Genomic DNA, 20,031 nt, shown 5'->3' with positions numbered 1-20,031 from the left:
TACCGCAGGGGACCCCGAGGAGGCAGTATCAGACCATACAACCATCGAGGACTGAAGGACCTGAGTGGCATGCTCGGTCCTAGCAACCCTATCAGAAATCTGAGAAATAGTCCCCCTCAGAGAGAACAACCATTCTGGCTCACTAAGCGGGATCTGTGCTAAAACAGTGGAATCCTGATTGCCTGGTATGGAGTCTTCCTGGGAAGACAAATCCTCTGCAGAATATGAAACAGTGTCCCTATACATGTTGTCACACACATCAAACACCCCCCAATCACACAGGGTACTGGAAGACAAAAACCCCCCCAAGAATGGCAGAGAGAGACAGAGATTGGAGCCAACCCACACACAGCGCTATTTGAGTATAGGGAGACCCTAAAACCGCGCTGACTGTGTCCCTTAATAGGTGACACGCAGTCTTAACACCATCTCCCCCCCCCCCCCCCCCCCTTCTACAACCCCCTGGTACCGTACAGATAGCTGGAGTCATGCAGGAGTGACCTGGCATCCACTGGCAGTGAGCTGCAGGCTGGAAAATGGCGCTGAACGCTGCTGGGTCCGCTTTGAGGAGAAGCTCCGCCACCTCAATGGCGCTGTTTTCCCGCTCACCCTCCTTCTTCACACTGTCCCCCCGCTTGCAAGGGGGGACAGTGACTTACCTATTTTCAGCTCTCTGAGGGGGTGGCGGCTGGCTGCTGGGGCAAGCGTTCCCCTGCGGCGGGGCGCTATCAGACCCCTCTGGAGCTTCACGTCCAGTCAGCGGGAGCAGTGGCTCAAGACCCCGTGGGACAGACACTGCTCCCCCCCTCAGTCCCACACTGCTGTCGCCAGCAGCCTCCCTGTAAAAAAATAAACTCTGAAAAAAAGAAGTTAAAAACTTTTACCAAGAGAACTCTGTAGAGCTCCCCTAGCTGTGACCGGCTCCTCCGGGCACATTTTCTAAACTGAGTCTGGTAGGAGAGGCATAGAGGGAGGAGCCAGCCCACACTATTAAACTCTTAAAGTGCCAATGGCTCCTGGTGGACCCGTCTATACCCCATGGTACTAATATGAACCCCAGCATCCTCTAGGACGTAAAAGAAAGTTGGTTTTGTAATATAGATATAGTTTAAGTTCTATTTTCAGGACAATGATAATTCCGTTTTGGTGGACATGCCCTTCATAATTATACAGTGAAGTACAATCGTTTTTAGCAACTGTGAGCTGAAATTATACTCTGTCCAGAATAACCGTAGCTAGCTATAATTCTGTATATCCATCGATAACTTTATGCAAATACAACACAAAGAAAGGTATGATCAGAGTCTGGCAATTTAGACAATATGGTGCATTTTCCTGCTGTCCAAATTTGGACCCAGATTTAGTAAGTGTTTGAGAGTGGTAAGGGCCCTACAGACATGCCGATCTGCCGCCGAGCTGCCCGACGGCTGATACGTCCGACTGGCGACGCGGCGGGGGGGGGCAGTGAAAGGGGGAGTGAAGTTTCTTCACTCCCCCCGTCACGCGGCTCCATTGAAGTGCAGGCAAATATGGACAAGATCGTCCATATTGGACTGCATGCACAGCCGACGGAGGACTAGCGATGAACGAGCGCGGGGCCGCGCATCGTTCATCGCTGAAGCCTCCACACTGAAAGATATGAACGAGTTCGTTCATATCTTTCAAACAAATCGGCATGTGTGTAGGGCCTAATACATTGCATGGCAATAAGGTACCAACCAATCAGCTCCTAACTGCCATGTTACAGTCTGGGTTTGAAAAATGACAGTTAGGAGATGATTGGTTGGCACTTTATCACCATGCAATTTATCACGCTCCAAGGCTTGATAAATCTGGGCCACAAATCTGATCTCAGAGGAAAGTTGATACATACATAAAGTGTAATACAGATTGCATTAGAGAGACTTTCACTCCAAGTGCAGAATTTTCAATCCTTACTGAATTAGGCCCAAAACCCACAGGTCTTAGACTAACGGTGTCATCGCAATGGCAGTGCCCTAGAACTGTCCCTGTCCTTGCATGTTCTTGTCTGCTTGTTGTAATAATGATGGAAACTTTGTAAAGTTTATGGATACATGGAGATGACAGAATTTAGTTTTGGGTTTAAACCCTTTTGGGCTGCTCTCGTTACCTGAATGTTGTAGAATTCTTTCTCAAGGGGGAAGTTTTAGCCAACTCTAGGGAGAAGGGGATGACCCTGAGCCTTGTGGTGGAGGGAAACCTGAAGACCCTTGCCCCTAAGGTGCCTTTCAGCTCCAGGGGGTCAGTGATGCCAAGGGGGATTCAAAGATTCCTTTTTTCCCATAATGGGGGCTTTTGGCTCCAATTGGAATGGGAGTGATTATGTCGATATTATCTTAGACCGAAAAGCTATACCTCTAGATACACTATTACCGTGGAGCCGCTATGGCCGCTAGACTGAATACACGTGCTACGCACTTTGTACGCTATTTGCGTACAAAGTCCCGCACGTGGTACGTACTTGGCGTACACACGTCGCGCTGAGTGTACAGAGTACACACAGCGTGCGCACACACAATTGATAACCTTTAAACCTTGTTAATGATACAATGCAATGATATGATTATACTTTAAACCCTTAGCAGCAAAGTACTGCAACAATGTTATACCTTAAACCTTAAGTAGCGCTGACGGTATAAAGTACCCGCAGTGCGTACACCTTATCAATGCCTATACACCTTATACAGATAAATACACTTTAAAGCCCTTGCAGGAAAGTGAAGACACAACACTGATTTGTAGTTGCAACCACAGGGTTCTAAGGCCACCGTGGATTTGTTCCAAAAGGTAAACAGTACAAATCATACACTACAGGCTAACAAGATAAATCTAAACAGAATAATGGCTACAGAGAATGTACATATGTGAGAATGTTCGCAAGCGCAACCCGGACGGTCCTCCGCTGGTCATACAGATAGCGTTCAGAGTCTTCTGACCGGCCAGGCAACAATGGGCTTTTTATACACAACATGCATACACAATACAATGGTCACTGTAATCTCATTGTCCATTGGACACAGGGATGTGTCCTTACATTACAGAAGAGGTCATAGGTGGATTTGAATAGATGGGCGATGTCTTTCCCAACTGCTCTTGTGGGTGGTATCCTCTGGATTCCCGCCGCATACATAATATACAGTAAATACAGTTAATATCTATATTCTGCTTTTGCACATAACTATACGCAGGAACATGCGATCTTTCTCTAACCAACACTGGAATGTTACCCTCAAAATACCCTACAGCTGGATACTAGACATCACCTTCCAACCTTTATCTGACCCTTCCTATCATGCAAAGGCGAATCTCTTAGTCCAGGAACTGTTTAAACTATTAATACTCGCTGACGTGGTCTAGGGGAGCTATATCTAAAATGTACACTATTTGGGTTAAATATGTAATGTTCTAATAACCCTCTATGCGCTCACAAATTCCGCCGTAAATACCCATATCACGCGCATGATCGCCGGAGCGATCCTACGCAAATTGCGGATATGTGCACGCACGGAGGACTGAGTGCATGAGCAGCGGGCATGTGCATGGGGTTAGTACATGCGGCATGCATTACAATATTTTTCGACTTTGACAGGAGTAACAGGAACCTTCCCAGCACAGTTTTGCTTGGCACGTGGTCATTTAAAACATGCACCTGTGGTAGAAAATAAATAAATAAATGAGGTAGTGGCGTTAATATACCTCAAAAATCATGTTATTTAACCTATATCGACAATCAGCAGATGAGGAAGCCCAACACACCTATAACAAGGGTAATGCTTATGTATAGATTAAGGAAGCAAATAAAATTAGTAACTGCTTATAAGTACATGGAGGATACCCACACAAGCACAAGGAGAACATACAAACTCCACACAGTTTTAGGTCTGCAGTTGGAATAGAACCCAGGATCTCAGTGCTGTGAAGAAGTAATGCTAACCATTAAACCATCCATGCTGCCCAACCTGGTTTTGCCTTTAAACAAATTGCCACTTTAAATGTAGTGACTAACTCGCCGGAATTGCTCCAGTTCCACTAAATCACAGGCTACTGGATTTGGTGATGACCTAATCGCAGCTGCGGCGCATGTTCACATTACACCTACTGTGCACAGGGCGCACCCCAGTTCCCTCATTATTTGTGGTTTTAAACCCCCAGCAAAACTGTGCAGACTGCATTAGGGTCCACGTGAAATCAGCAAAACTGTATGTATAGCAGGTTCTAGTACAAACCTTACCTGTAGTTCTCAGTCCTTTGTATTGCTATATTGCAGGCATGTCCAAACTGCGGCCCTCCAGCTGTTGTGAAACTACATATCCCAGCATGCCCTGACACAGTTTTGCTGTCAGACAATGCTAAAGCTGTGTCAGGGCATGCTGGGATGTGTAGTTTCTCAACAGCTGGAGGGCCGCAGTTTGGACATGCCAGCTATATTGGTTTCTTGGAGTTGACCAAACCCTGCCCCTGACAATACTCCCCTGACCCTGGCTAATCTATCACTCTCGTGCTGTCTGCCCTGACCTCAGGTTGTCTTAGCATTCCACGGTTGCTGCTCTGTATGTTTCATCAGCTGCCTACAGATGATACTTGGGGCTGTGACCTATGGGATCCTACTACAAAGTCCAAATTTCTTTACAAGGAACATCTGGTGAATACAAGAGTGTCCATTAGACTTTGTACTCTGAGTGGAAGTAATATGTGAAGATCTACAGCAATCTTCAAATTATTACTTACTAGAATCCTATCAAAGGAGTAACACATTTAAATTAAACATATAAGGTGGTATTCAATTATTTTCACCCCCTTTCACACTCGTTCTGTATATGCTGACTGGCGTGGTATTATCATTTCAGCTCACTACCCCCGGTGTAGCGAGGTGCCCTAACCCTTTACACCAGAAGTTCCCAAACTGTGTGCCGTGGCTCCTTGGGGTGCCTCGGGACACTTGCAGGGGTGCCCTAGGTTGGTGGTCCAGGACCAATTAAAATTATTCATGGTCAATATAATAGGCAAATCCAGTGCTGGTAGCTGCCAGTCATAAAATATGTGGCCAAATAGAAGCAAATATTGTCCCTCACCACACAACTGACCCTAAGGATGACATATAAACTACTTAATGTAATATTTCTTTCTAAATTTCTCAATAAGAAATTTTTGGCCTAGGGGTGCCGTGAAAAAAATTCTGATATTCTAGGGCGCCGTGATTCAAAAAAGTTTGGAAACCACTGCTTTACACAGCTAAACCTGATTACTATGGATGAAATATGCGCGATAACGGGGATCACTTTAGAAAGGAGATTGGGCGTGATATGTCATTTGAATACCGCCCATAGATTCAAACTAGATATATAAAAAGTGTTAAAGAAAAAATTAGGGTGCGCTATCAATAGCAGCTGGTAAGGGGTGGTAAGTTCCCCAGACTGATATTCAAAGGAAAAGAAAAAACAAAAATTACCAGCGCTGGCTGCTCATGATAGAACAATTGAATTTAAAAACTCAGAAGGGCTTGTATAAAATTAAACACATTTATTGCTATATAAACACATATAAGATTTATCATAAAAAAGTATATACAATAAAATGTATATGCCACATTAAAAGCCTGTATATAATAGTTGATTAGAATTCCACAATGCTGGCTAGGAAACACTCCAAATAGGACTAGAGTCACTAATCAATAATCTGGGTGGATGCTGCAGTGGAGAGTCCAATCTTTTGCACAGGAGTGACCAAAATGTGCCAGCAAGGTAGTGGATGTCAGGGGTTTACTACGATCTGCCGGCGTCCGGCCTCCCGGCGACCAGCATACCGGCGCCGGGAGGCCGGCCACCGGCTTACCGACAGTGTGGCGAGCGCAAATGAGCCCCTTGCGGGCTCGCTACGCGCGCCACACTATTTTATTCTCCCTCCAGGGGGGTCGTGGACCCCCATGAGGGAGAATAAGTGTCGGTATGCCGGCTGTCGGGCTCCCGGCGCCGGTATGCTGGTCGCCGGGAGCCCGACCGCCGGCATACTGAAGACCACCCGATGTCAGGACAGGCAAGGAGGCTCATATATAAAAAGTGTTATTCTTGGGGGATGTGGGGGTGTTTGAATGTCGGGAGAATAACATTTATCTAGTTAGAGATTTGCAAGGTTTGAATAAGAAATTCCCTAGAGAGATTTCAGCATTTAATGGGCTAATAGAAATTCCCAAGCATATGAACTTCCTCCTTGTGGTTTCAAAGGGAACTCCAAATAAGCTAGAGAAGCATGATCAGTTTCCCACTAACAATCATAAGATCAAACGTAGTCTCTTATATATGGAGAGGTAGTAATAACATTCTTTAAAGAGTCTGGGGGCTACACCGATGTTCAGTGCTATTGCGGGCTGGGTGGGTGTGGTATATTTTATCAACATGCCTGGCAATGACATTCATTATGTATGCACTTATGACATGTCCACAGGATTAGAATGTCAACAAAATGTAACTAGTGGTCTACTGGTGACTTGCCTGTTCAGGCAGCTCCAGCTGTGCCTTACGGGTCCGGCGGTGATGTCAGGATGACTTTTGGCGGATCCTGCAGTGCTTCCGGCGGTAGGACTAACCCTATCCATCCCCCCCAGTGCCTAACCCTAACACTCCGCTGCCAGTCCATGCAGAGTGTCGGCATTTCACATGTCGCTATTCTGCAGATGCCATTATATATTTCCTGCTGACATTTCACATATTGATATTATATCAACATTGTAAATGTCAACATTATGAGTACATCCCTTTGTCAGCACTATGGGGAAGAGTTCACCTGTTTCTGGCTATATAGCACCTCAGGCTTCAAAAAAGATATCTGGATCTGGACAGGCCAATATACAGAGAGTTACACTTGTGAATACACCTGAACATTACATCAGTGTTCTGTTCCTTGATGCAACATTGTTTATATACCATGTATTTGTCCAACATTGTTCTTGTACTGAAAGTAGTTGTTTTCTTGTATTGCTCATTTGTCTATATTCTCTGTTAGGCACTGCGGAGCCATACAGATAAACAATAATAATAATAATAATAATATGAAGAGGAGCATCAAGTGACTGTAATTTCCTGACACCTTCCCACCTTTGTGCTGTGCTGGAAGTACACGCCTCCCATTCTCAGAGTAGTTATTCAGGCAAGGTGGAGGACGCCTGATCATTTACATATGGGACGCAACATCACAGGTCCCTTTTGTTATACATCATAGCAGACACTCCGAGAATCCCACCTATTCAGGAGCTTCTAGTACTTGGTTCCAGGCAACAGGTTAGACAGGGTTGGAGAAATGGTTTCCTTTGTTTTAAGTAATCTATTTAAGATGGATTTGTGCAAATTATTATCCATTGTTCAATAGACTTTCAGATATTGAATTAACTTTAGCAATACAGTCTATAAAACTCAAACTGTGGAAGAATATAGGGGATCATTCCGACCCGTTCGCACGCAGCGGTTCTTCGCTGCGGTGTGAACGGGTCAGAAGTGTGGCGCCCACATTGTGTATGCACGTTGTTGCCCAGCAATGGCCGTCTCCGGGCAACGACGCCAGGACCGATGAAAGCGATCGCAGGCGCGATCGCAAGAAGATTGACAGCGGGAAGGAGGATCGGGGCGTCTACTCACCGTTTCCCGGGCGTGGTAAGGCGAAACCAGGCGTGTCCAGGCATTTGGAGGGTGGATGTCTGACGTCACAGCCGGGACCTTCATCGCTGGATCCGTCGCACTGGGTAAGTAGCTGCAGGGCTGGTCTTGTTTTGCAGGAAACTTTATTAGTATAGCAGGGCTGCACAAACGATCGCAACATTGCTATGCTAAAATACACTCCCCCATAGGTGGCGCCAAGTTGATCGCACAAGCAGCAAAAAGTTGCTACGTGTGATCAACTCGGAATGACCCCCATAGTGGAGGCTATTTGCAAAGTGCCCAATGAAACGCAGTGTTAAATCATCTGCTGCACCCAGCAACTCAGCTTCCGGAAGTAGGGCTAGAGTTCTGCAAGAGTCCATGGATCTGCAGCGCACGAGAGCAGAGTGTGAGTGTTGGCGAGTACAGACTGCACTTGGTCTTGCGGAGCTAAAAATGTAATTTTATTTTAATTGTATAAGATTATTTTTTAAGTGAGATAAAGGGGGTGGAGATGATCCTCCGTGATATGCAGAGGAGTACACAGACATTGGGGGTGATTCAGAGCTGATTGTAGATGTGCTTAATTTAGTTCATAACCCTAACACTCTGCTACCCACCGCTTTCTGGGTCGCAGTGGCTGCGTGTGACATAATGAAGCTGCCGTGGCCCGCCCCGCAACAGTCCAGACATGCTTGCGCTGTCCGGACCGCGTCCCACCAACGCCCACTCCTGCCCCGCGACCGCCTCTGCCTGTCAATCAGGCAGAGGCGATCGAACCAGTGAGATGCTTTCAGCACTCACCGAAGAGAATCAGGCTGCGGTCTGAATTAGGTCCATTGTCACTTTAGGTTTACTTGGGGACTACCATACAGCTCGGGGCCAACACAGAGTGAGCTCTATGTATTTGCGCACTTCACATGCCTAGAAAGTGAAAATGCACGACTGCAAAGTTAGTGCGCACTACAGATGCATCAAGCCTTGTGACAGAAAAGGCGTAACATAGGCAGAAAGGGGTATACTCATGTGAGCACAGTTCGGTAAGGTCATATTCGCATGAATGCATCACTTAGAGCAGCAATTATGCTCATATATGCCTGTTAGGAGGCACATGGTCCTATATCTGCTATAGGGCAATTGCACACATTGATGATGGCTTGTTGCAAACTAGGCACATTAGCCCATGCAGATCCAGACCCATCTGGTACAGCTCTGTAATCTGTATATGTGTGGAAATACATGGGAGGGAAAGGGGGGGGGGAGCTTGGACTGCACACTCTAATTCCAAACATAATAAGAGGTGACTTGTAGTTCCACACAGAAAAAATAAGATTTTACTTACCGATAAATCTATTTCTCGTAGTCCGTAGTGGATGCTGGGACTCCGTCAGGACCATGGGGAATAGCGGCTCCGCAGGAGACAGGGCACAAAATTTAAAAGTTTGACCACTAGGTGGTGTGTACTGGCTCCTCCCCCTATGACCCTCCTCCAAGCCTCAGTTAGGATACTGTGCCCGGACGAGCGTACACAATAAGGAAGGATTTTGAATCCCGGGTAAGACTCATACCAGCCACACCAATCACACCGTACAACTTGTGATCTGAACCCAGTTAACAGTATGACAAACGTAGGAGCCTCTGAACAGACGGCTCACAACAATAACAACCCGATTTTTTTGTAACAATAACTATGTACAAGTATTGCAGACAATCCGCACTTGGGATGGGCGCCCAGCATCCACTACGGACTACGAGAAATAGATTTATCGGTAAGTAAAATCTTATTTTCTCTGACGTCCTAGTGGATGCTGGGACTCCGTCAGGACCATGGGGATTATACCAAAGCTCCCAAACGGGCGGGAGAGTGCGGATGACTCTGCAGCACCGAATGAGAGAACTCCAGGTCCTCCTTAGCCAGGGTATCAAATTTGTAGAATTTTACAAACGTGTTCTCCCCTGACCACGTAGCTGCTCGGCAGAGTTGTAATGCCGAGACCCCTCGGGCAGCCGCCCAAGATGAGCCCACCTTCCTTGTGGAATGGGCCTTGACAGATTAAGGCTGTGGCAGGCCTGCCACAGAATGTGCAAGTTGAATTGTGCTACAAATCCAACGAGCAATCGTCTGCTTAGAAGCAGGAGCACCCAGCTTGTTGGGTGCATACAGTATAAACAGCGAGTCAGATTTTCTGACTCCAGCCGTCCTTGAAATATATATTTTCAATGCTCTGACAACGTCCAGCAACTTGGAATCCTCCAAATCGCTAGTAGCCGCAGGCACCACAATAGGCTGGTTCAGGTGAAACGCTGAAACCACCTTAGGCAGAAAGTGAGGACGCGTCCGCAGTTCTGCCCTGTCCGAATGGAAAATCAGATATGGGCTTTTATACGATAAAGCCGCCAATTATGACACTCTCCTGGCTGAAGCCAGGGCCAGTAGCATGGTTACTTTCCATGTAAGATATTTCAAATCCACCGATTTGAGTGGCTCAAACCAATGGGATTTGAGAAAATCCAAAACTACATTAAGATCCCACGGTGCCACTGGGGGCACAACCGGGGGCTGTATATGTAGTACTCCTTTTACAAAAGTCTGGACTTCAGGAACTGAAGCCAATTCTTTCTGGAAGAAAATAGACAGGGCCGAAATTTGAACCTTAATGGACCCTAATTTGAGGCCCATAGACAATCCTGTTTGCAGGAAATGTAGGAATCGACCCAGTTGAAATTCCTCCGTCGGGGCCTTCCTGGCCTCACACCACGCAACGTATTTTCTCCAAATGCGGTGATAATGTTGTGCAGTCACCTCCTTCCTGGCTTTTACCAGGGTAGGGATGACCTCTTCCGGAATGCCTTTTTCCCTTAGGATTCGGCGTTCAACCGCCATGCCGTCAAACGCAGCCGCGGTAAGTCTTGGAATAGACACGGTCCCTGCTGAAGCAGGTCCCGTCTTAGAGGTAGAGGCCACGGATCTTCCGTGAGCATCTCCTGAAGTTCCGGGTACCAAGTTCTTCTTGGCCAATCCGGAGCCACGAGTATCGTTCTTACTTCCCTTTGCCGTATAATTCTCAGTACTTTTGGTATGAGAGGCAGAGGAGGAAACACATACACTGACTGGTACACCCATGGTGTTACCAGAGCGTCTACAGCTATTGCCTGAGGGTCTCTTGACCTGGCGCAATACCGGTCCAGTTTTTTGTTGAGGCGGGACGCCATCATGTCCACCATTGGTCTTTCCCAATGGACCACAATCATGTGGAAGACTTCTGGATGAAGTCCCCACTCTCCCGGGTGCAGATCGTGTCTGCTGAGGAAGTCTGCTTCCCAGTTGTCCACTCCCGGGATGAACACAGCTGACAGTGCTAACACATGATTTTCTGCCCAGCGGAGAATCCTTGCAGCTTCTGCCATTGCTTCTTGTGCCGCCCTGTCTGTTTGTGCCGCCCTGTTTCTGTGCCGCCCTGTCTGTTTACGTGGGCGACTGCCGTGATGTTGTCCGACTGAATCAACACCGGCTGACCCTGAAGCAGAGGTTTTGCCAGGCTTAGAGCATTGTAGATTGCTCTTAGCTCCAGTATATTTATGTGAAGAGACGTCTCCAGGCTTGACCACACGCCCTGGAAGTTTCTTCCCTGTGTGACCGCTCCCCAGCCTCTCAGGCTGGCATCCGTGGTCACTAGGACCCAGTTCTGTATGCCGAATCTGCGGCCCTCTAACAGATGAGCACTCTGCAACCACCATAGCAGAGACACTCTTGTCCTTGTGGACAATTTTATCCGCTGATGCATCTGCAGATGCGATCCGGACCATTTGTCCAGCAGATCCCACTGAAAAGTTCGTGCATGGAATCTGCCGAATGGAATCGCTTCGTAAGAAGCTACCATTTTTCCCAGGACTCTTGTGCATTGATGCACAGATACTTTTCCTGGTTTTAGGAGGTTCCTGACTAGATCGGATAACTCCCTGGCTTTCTCCTCCGGAAGAAATACCTTTTTCTGAACAGTGTCCAGAATCATCCCTAGGAACAACAGACGTGTCGTCGGGATCAGTTGGGATTTTGGAAAATTCAGAATCCACCCGTGTTGTTGGAGCACTACTTGGGTTAGTGCTACTCCGACCTCCAGCTGTTCTCTGGATCTTGCCCTTATCAGGAGATCGTCCAAGTAAGGGATAATTAAGACGCCTTCTCTTCGAAGAAGGATCATCATTTCGGCCGTTACCTTGGTAAAGACCCGGGGTGCCGTGGACAATCCAAACGGCAGCGTCTGAAACTGATAATGACAGTTTTGGACCACTAACCTGAGGTACCCTTGGTGTAGGAGGGGTACCTTGACTATCACCTGCTGAGAATACAGCTTGTGAATGGCCTCCAATACCGTCGCCCTGTCGGAGGGAGACGTTGGCAAAGCAGACTTTAGGGCAATACTTCCATATGTCGTTTGGAATCCGCCTCACCTGACCACTGGCGCGTCCATAAACTTCTTCTGGCAGATATGGACATCGCACTTACTCTTGATGCCAGAGTGCAAATATCTCTCTGTGCATCTCGCATATAAAGAAATGCATCCTTTAACTGCTCTATAGTCAGTAAAATACTGTTCCTATCCAGGGTATCAATATTTTCAGACAGTGACTCCGACCAAGCCACGCCAGCACTGCACATCCAGGCTGAGGCGATTGCTGGTCTCAGTATAACACCCGTATGTGTGTATATACTTTTTAATGTATTCTCCAGCCTCCTATCAGCTGGATCCTTGAGGGCGGCCGTATCAGGAGACGGTAACGCCACTTGCTTTGATAAGCGTGTGAGCGCCTTATCCACCCTAGGAGGTGTTTCCCAGCGCGCCCTAACCTCTGGCGGGAAAGGGTATAATGCCAATAACTTCTTTGAAATTAGCAGTTTTCTATCTGGGGTAACCCACGCTTCATCACACACTTCATTCAGTTCCTCTGATTCAGGAAAAACTATCGGTAGTTTTTTCACACCCCACATAATACCCCTTTTTGTGGTACTTGCAGTATCAGAGATATGCAAAGCCTCCTTCATTGCCGTGATCATATAACGTGTGGCCCTACTGGAAAATACGTTTGTTTCTTCACCGTCGACACTGGATTCAGTGTCAGTGTCTGGGTCTGTGTCGACCGACTGAGGTAAAGGGCGTTTTAGAGCCCCTGACGGTGTCTGAGACGCCTGGACAGGTACTAACTGGTTTGCCGGCTGTCTCATGTCGTCAACCGACTTTTGTAGCGTGCTGACACTATCCCGTAATTCCATAAACAAAGCCATCCATTCTGGTGTCGACTCCCTCTGGGTGACATCACCATTACAGGCAATTGCTCCGCCTCCACGCCAACATCGTACTCATACATGTCGACACACACGTACCGACACACAGCAGACACACAGGGAATGCTCTGATAGAAGACAGGACCCCACTAGCCCTTTGGGGAGACAGAGGGAGAGTTTGCCAGCACACACCCAAGCGCTATAAATATATATAGGGACAACCTTAATAAGTGTGTTCCCTTTATAGCAGCTCAAATATTATAAATATCGCCAATAAGTGCCCCCCCTCTCTGTTTTTACCCTGTTTCTGTAGTGCAGTGCAGGGAAGAGTCCTGGGAGCCTTCCTCGCAGCGGAGCTGGGCAGGAAAATGGCGCTGTGTGCTGAGGAGAATAGGCCCCGCCCCCTTTTCGGCGGGCTTCTTCTCCCGGTTTTTTTGGAACCTGGCAGGGGTTAAATACATCCATATAGCCCCAGGGGCTATATGTGATATATTTTAGCCAGAATAGGTATATTACATTGCTGCCCAGGGCGCCCCCCCCAGCGCCCTGCACCCTCAGTGACCGCTGGTGTGAAGTGTGCGGAGAGCAATGGCGCACAGCTGCAGTGCTGTGCGCTACCTCATGAAGACTGAGACGTCTTCTGCCGCCGGTTTCTGGACCTCTTCTCTATTCGGCATCTGCAAGGGGGTCGGCGGCGCGGCTCCGGTGACCCATCCAGGCTGTACCTGTGATCGTCCCTCTGGAGCTAGTGTCCAGTAGCCTAAGAAGCAAATCCATCCTGCACGCAGGTGAGTTCACTTCTTCTCCCCTAAGTCCCTCGTTGCAGTGAGCCTGTTGCCAGCAGGACTCACTGAAAATAAAAAACCTAACAAACTTTTTCTAAGCAGCTCTTTAGGAGAGCCACCTAGATTGCACCCTGCTCGGACGGGCACAAAAACCTAACTGAGGCTTGGAGGAGGGTCATAGGGGGAGGAGCCAGTACACACCACTTAGTGGTCAAACTTTTAAATTTTGTGCCCTGTCTCCTGCGGAGCCGCTATTCCCCATGGTCCTGACGGAGTCCCAGCATCCACTAGGACGTCAGAGAAAAGGAAATGCAGATGCACACTCTATTGGCGGAGGCACCTTTGACTGAACACCCTAATTCCACACACAATGTGTGTGGAAAATTGGAAATACACATTTTGTGTAGACTTTTTGTAACTAAACTGTATCCATGTAGCTACCAGCTCTGTAAGAGGTCCTTTGTGTCTGCAGCTTTATTTCTAACCAAAAAGGACGACCACACAGTATTGATATAAACGTACACTGGGCAGCCATTAACCTGTCCACAAACAGATCACTGGGGGGACAATAGGTGTAAGTGAACTTAACTTATACCCCTTTTCCACCTAAAACGCGGGTCGCAGTCGGGAGCCTGACACGGGTGCTTCCCGGTTGCGACCCACGTCAGCCTCCTTTTCTACTGCAGTCACTATCCCGGCATATTGCCGTGTTGGTGATGCTGCCAGTGACGCAGCTGGGAGATCACATGCTCTCCAAGCGCCGCCCTTCCATACACTGTGAACGACCCGGCTTCCGTTTACACAGCACAGCTTACCGGGTTGAACCCATGTTCAACCCTACAAGCTACCCGAGTTGGAATACTGGGTCACTCGACCCAGATTACTCCAACTCGCCCTTTTGCACCAGCCAGCAACACGGGTTATGCGCGTTCATGTGCAATAACCCGTGTTATATGCTGGTTAGTGAAAAAGGGGTATTAGTGGTTTACTGTTAATTTATCAGGATCATGTATTACTGGAAAAGATCATGTAAAAGTTGCCAGGAGGTGGCATGAGGCATGTGTCGTTTCTCTCTCTTCAGTTGCATTTTCAATTTGTTTCAGAATTGCGGTGCCATGCAGTGTAATGAAGGACAGAACGAGGAATCATTTGTTGTTCATTACATCGGCTAGTGTGTACTGGCTACCTTGCCTGGTAATGGGGTGAGGGTAAAATCTCCCCAAAAAATTGGCAAAATCGCTGGTTGTCTAGTGTGTACCCAGTTTAGGAGTTTGAAGAAGTCATCATCCAGATGTTCATAAACATGTTTACTGAATATCACAGTACACATACAGCAATACTGAATTTTTTCCTTCCCCTCCAGAACCTGGCCGTGCCCGCCGTCAGCTACTGTATACAATTGTTTTTGTGGACAGGCACGATATCATAATTTCAGCTTGCTATCCCCAGGGGTGGAGAGCTGAAATGAGCAAAAAGGTGACCGAAATGAGCAAAAAGGTGACCCGTTTGGGCGCCCAAACGGGACTTTCATGATCGAGCCCATTAGTTTAGTCATGTTTAGCCGCTTTAAGTGGCTAAACCTGACTGCTATGGGCACGGTAATAGTGATCAACTGAATATTGCCCCGCGATCTCCAGTCACTTTAGACGGCAGATCGGGTGCAATATAACAATTGAATACCACCCACTGAATGCCCTGTTACCCATAATCTAATGAAAGATAGTATCTGATTGCTGTACGTCATAGCACATACACACCATTTAATTAAATATAGTAGTTGATCGCCTTGATGTTTACACTGTAAAGAGACCCCAAGGAAGAAAATATGGAATAATCTAAGACTGGAATACTTCACATAAAGTAGGTTTGTCCAATTCATTATTGAAAGTCTGTATATCAGCATTTTTGATTATAGACAGGAAATAACTTTAAATGAGTAAACAATTAATGGACTCCTACCTCTCTGTCAGGATTATCCTGACAAACCTATTAAAGCCTCTGAATCGGTGACAGCTCTATATAAACAGACCCCGCAAATTGTTATAAAGTCTGATCTAGATTTCAGATGTTAAGACTGATATTGTAGAAAGGACAACTCATACAATACATAATTAGTTCAAATGACTAAAGGAAAAAAACTGTTACATAGCTTCCATCATTAAGTAATTCTGTACAGGCAGACAGATTAATAATCCCAGACTCCTCATACACAGGTAAAATAAATGACATCTCATTATGCGTTGGTAACCAGAGATGCGTGTTCTGCTCTATAAGAAATAGCTCTCTCTATTGGCGCTGCTTTGTAACACGCCCCCTCTGTAAAGTTATGTACAAATTCCTCAAATCCCAAAAGAGACTTCTGAGTTGAACAAGAGGAAAGAAAAAAAAATCATCTGGAAAAAAAAAAAAAAAAAAAAGAAGAGAGAGAAAAAGAGCATTTACTGGGATTTAGTGCAAGCTCTCCAGACCTAAACAAATAGGCAGTACAAAATGAGAACCAAGAGTCACCACAGGCCAAATCCAAAGTGAGAAAAAAAAAGCCTCTCAAACCAGAGACGTAACTATAATGCAAGCTCCAGACAGACCCTACGGAGAGCCTGAGAGAAATATTATCCAGACAGATTCTAGTTAGTCAAGGAAATATAATGCCAGCAAAACCATACACAGGAGTACAAAAGCCAGCGGACTGAACAACTAGACTAAGATCAGTCCTAACAAATACTGCAGGAATACATCAACATTTATCATCAAAGTAAATTTTACAGTGGAGAATGGAATTAAATTACAATGTGGCTCAACATCTACAGTAACTTCTACTTTTCCTGGTCATAATAGATGTTCTAATGTAAAGAGAACAGCCGAGTAATGCCACATGTATTGTGACCATAACAATGCCACACAATCTCAGATTATTATACCAATTATTACAGAATAAACGGATATACTAGGAAACTGTGAATGCTAGCTCCCCTCCCTGGGTCCTACTACACAAGTATTAGACTTTAGAGGCCTAATTCATGTTTGCCCGCACTTGCCTATGCAGTTGCAATTTTTTTAGGCTACGGAACTGCTAATGTTAGAAAGTGAAGCTGCCAGCCTGAAATGAAAAGAAATGCCCACCTGAGCGGTCGCAAACTCATTCGCAACTGCGTACACATTAGCAGTCTGTACGCAAGAAGGAGGAACATTGACTGTATGGGAAACCTATGGCTATGTACACTGGCCGCAGCAGTAGCGACGCTGGTACCATGTTTCTCTATGTAGACGATCGCAGCTCAAGGCAGATATGCGCCCTGGATATGGCCATGACACGCCAGGCATTTCTGCTGTCACTCCCAGTTACCACCCCCAAATGGTCCCATCCTGTCAATCACTCTGCGGTAAAGTTTTCAGTGTGAGTGCAATCGCAAAGGCACCTTGGCATGTGCGCAGTGTGAGCGTGGCATAGGCGTAGTCTGAAGATAATCATTCCATTGCGTAAACATCGGCATTACGTACAAACATGAGTTAGGCCCAATATAACACCAAATTATACGGGTGGTATTCAGTATACCGGTTGTTGGGATCCTGGCGCACAGTATACCGGCGACGGAATCCAGACAACTGGCACACCGACACCTTTTCTCCCTCTTGGGGGTCCACGACCCCCACCGTGCCCGCTGCATGCCAAGCGCTGCGAGACCGCAAGGGGCTCCTTTGCGCTCGCCCTGCTGTCGGCAAGTCGTCGGCCGGGATCCCTGCACTGGTATGCTGGCCGTAGGGGGCCAAGCCACCGGCAACTCATATCACACCCAATTACACAAGTCTGATGGCAACCCTGCCCCAGTTTTACCCTAAGGACTACATACCACCTTGCCCTTCACATTAAGGAAGATCACACTCTGTACCTTCACCTCCAGGCACACTGCACCCTCACTCTCGGATGCAGCACACACTCAGTTCTCACCCTCAGTAACAGTGGACCCTCTGACCAATACCTACAGCAAACCCTCAGCTTTCACCCTCAGGCACATCACACCCTCATCCTTCACCCATGGGCACATCCCATCCACAGCCTTCACCCTCAGGCAAATACCACCCTCAACCTTCATCGATGGGTAAATGCCACCCTCAACCTTCGTCCTTGGGCAAATACCACCATCGGGCACATGCATCCCTCAGCCTTCACCCTCAACCCTTGGCACATACCACCACCCTCAGCCACATCACACTCCTCTAAAGACAAACGTTCTACTTGTTGGGCACAGGGGAGGGACATTTTGGTGAAGACAACACAAAACAAAAAACTTTATTCTTGGTGCAGTCTGCAGAAATCCCCTATTCCCTAAGCCACTCCTCTATATCCCCACATTTCATAGTATACAACACTCTGCCCATTATTTACACAATACCCCATCATTATGAGCCCAGCACTAGTCCCTCCGAGTGCATACTCACACTAATTCCACACTCTGAAACACAATGCCACCAACGTATCACACACTTCATTACAGCCCTCAGCAACAGGGCGAAACCAAAGTAACTTTTACACTCACCAAGACCATTGCAAATCTCTCCTCCAGTTCCCCCGGCTCCGGCATCGGGACTTTCAGCGGCAATAGAGGGGTCCCCGGGGTTCCCCCCGCGCTCTCCACGTTCCCCATCCTCGGGGTCCCGGTGCACGGCAACCCAAAAGCCGGGTGTCCCCCCCTCCTCCCGTGCGCGCCCCCGCTACTCCAACAGAGAAGCCCCGGCTCCCATCCTTTGTACTAGCGAGTTACGCCTCGCAGTCCGCACTACGCTCACTAGCTCCATTCACCCCGGCCGCACACTCCAAGCCACGCCCCTCACAGTCGCGTCTATTGGTGTACTGGAAGTAACAGACTCTTCTTATTGGACAACAGAATGATTTAGGAATTCCAGTCACACAGCGCCCTCTGCTGCTTTGCTTTAGCATTACATGGCTACAAGGTACCGGTCATCTGCTACTGTATACAGTAGTGTTAGGAAGGATCAGGGCCGGTGCAAGGTTTCTCGACACCCTAGGCAAAACTTCAGCCTGCTTTTAACCGCCCTGCCCCCCCCCCCCCCCCCCCCCAACCAAATCCACACACCGGTACCCATTTTCCAGCCCCTCAGATGAAAGTATGTAGGCAGCATCTTAGAAGTTCAACAGCTACCGTCTACATTACGTTTTACAAGGATGCATCTCTCTGAATTATCCTTAAATTTGTGGTAAGCAGACTCAGGGCTGCCCCCTCAGATACTGGCACCCTAAGCAGCTGCCTAATGGAAGAGCCAGTCCTGCACTTACACATAATGCCCACAGTAGTAGTGCCGCTTACATATAATACACACAGCAGTATAATACACACAGTAGTAGTGCCGCTTACATATAATACACACAGTAGAACGCCGTTGGTGGGGTGCGGTCCAGACAACGCAGGCGTGTCCGGACTGTTGAGGGGGCGGGCCGTGGTGACTGCATGATATCACCTAGGCTGCGCAGGCAGGGAGCTACTCAGCAAGTGCAAAAGCATCGCCGCTGTGCATTGAGAAGTACATTTGGATCTTGACTATGTACATGCCATTTGAGGATGATATGCAGTGTTTAATCCTATTTATGTGAGTGGAACCAATAAATCAAAAATCATCCTATGATTCTTTATCCCAACAGTCTGCACTATGTCTGCTTGTTTCAATTTTTTCAGAACAATATCTTTATAAAGAAAGAATACATTAGTGCAGAATTCACTGTCTAAATGGTTGAAAGAAAGTAACCATTGATTGTTTTACTCGGGATATGTGGTTGCGCCACGTGTTATTAAGATATTAGCATTACCCTCAGATGTGCAATCTGTATACTAGTGCTCTGCCTTTATACATGCCATATCTGCTCACTCACTACTAATACAGTAAGTAGGTAACTGTATTATCCACTATATATATCAGCAATATATAGCTACAGGCTACAATCCATACAGAGATATTATTATACGATTGCAAAAAAAAAAAAAAAGGTAATTTGTCCTATTGATGTTTTAAAAATGTCCTGTGTAAATACATGTAACTTCAGCCTCATTGCTACAATGCCGTACTGCAGCCACGCTGCTCCCCAAGCAGAGCGCCATCACACCTGCCATTGCACAGATTTGCCCCCTCCATACCTTGACAAAGTCCACTGGGTACAGCTCCAGGACAGGATCGTAGCCAGAACTTTGTGGGCCCCATAGCAACATATTGAAGGGGTTCAGGGTATACCAAGATACAGTATATTGCAGACCTAAAGGCAACTTTTTTAAGGACATTTATGTATCACCCAATGGTGAAAAAT

The 20,031-nt window shown here is 47.1% G+C and overlaps 1 protein-coding gene across 6 annotated transcripts in view; it reads right to left on the bottom strand.

Annotated features, from left to right (window-relative positions):
• FMNL3 (formin like 3) overlaps positions 1–18,518 on the bottom strand; it is a 218,091-nt gene extending 199,573 nt beyond the window's left edge. For all 6 annotated transcript variants that reach the window (XR_010213200.1, XR_010213197.1, XM_063952755.1 and 3 more), the window contains exon 1: positions 18,254–18,518. Coding sequence is in view for 4 of the 6 variants with exons in the window: in XM_063952755.1 (XP_063808825.1) it covers positions 18,254–18,361 (108 nt within the window). In the remaining 2 variants the exon portion in view is untranslated. The remainder of the gene's footprint in view (positions 1–18,253) is intronic.
• Between the last annotated feature and the right edge of the window lie 1,513 nt (positions 18,519–20,031).

This window comes from Pseudophryne corroboree, chromosome 2 (genome assembly GCF_028390025.1).
Source record: "Pseudophryne corroboree isolate aPseCor3 chromosome 2, aPseCor3.hap2, whole genome shotgun sequence".
Classification (NCBI taxonomy): Eukaryota; Metazoa; Chordata; class Amphibia; order Anura; family Myobatrachidae; genus Pseudophryne; species Pseudophryne corroboree.
This window is presented reverse-complemented; position numbering and strand designations above follow the sequence as displayed.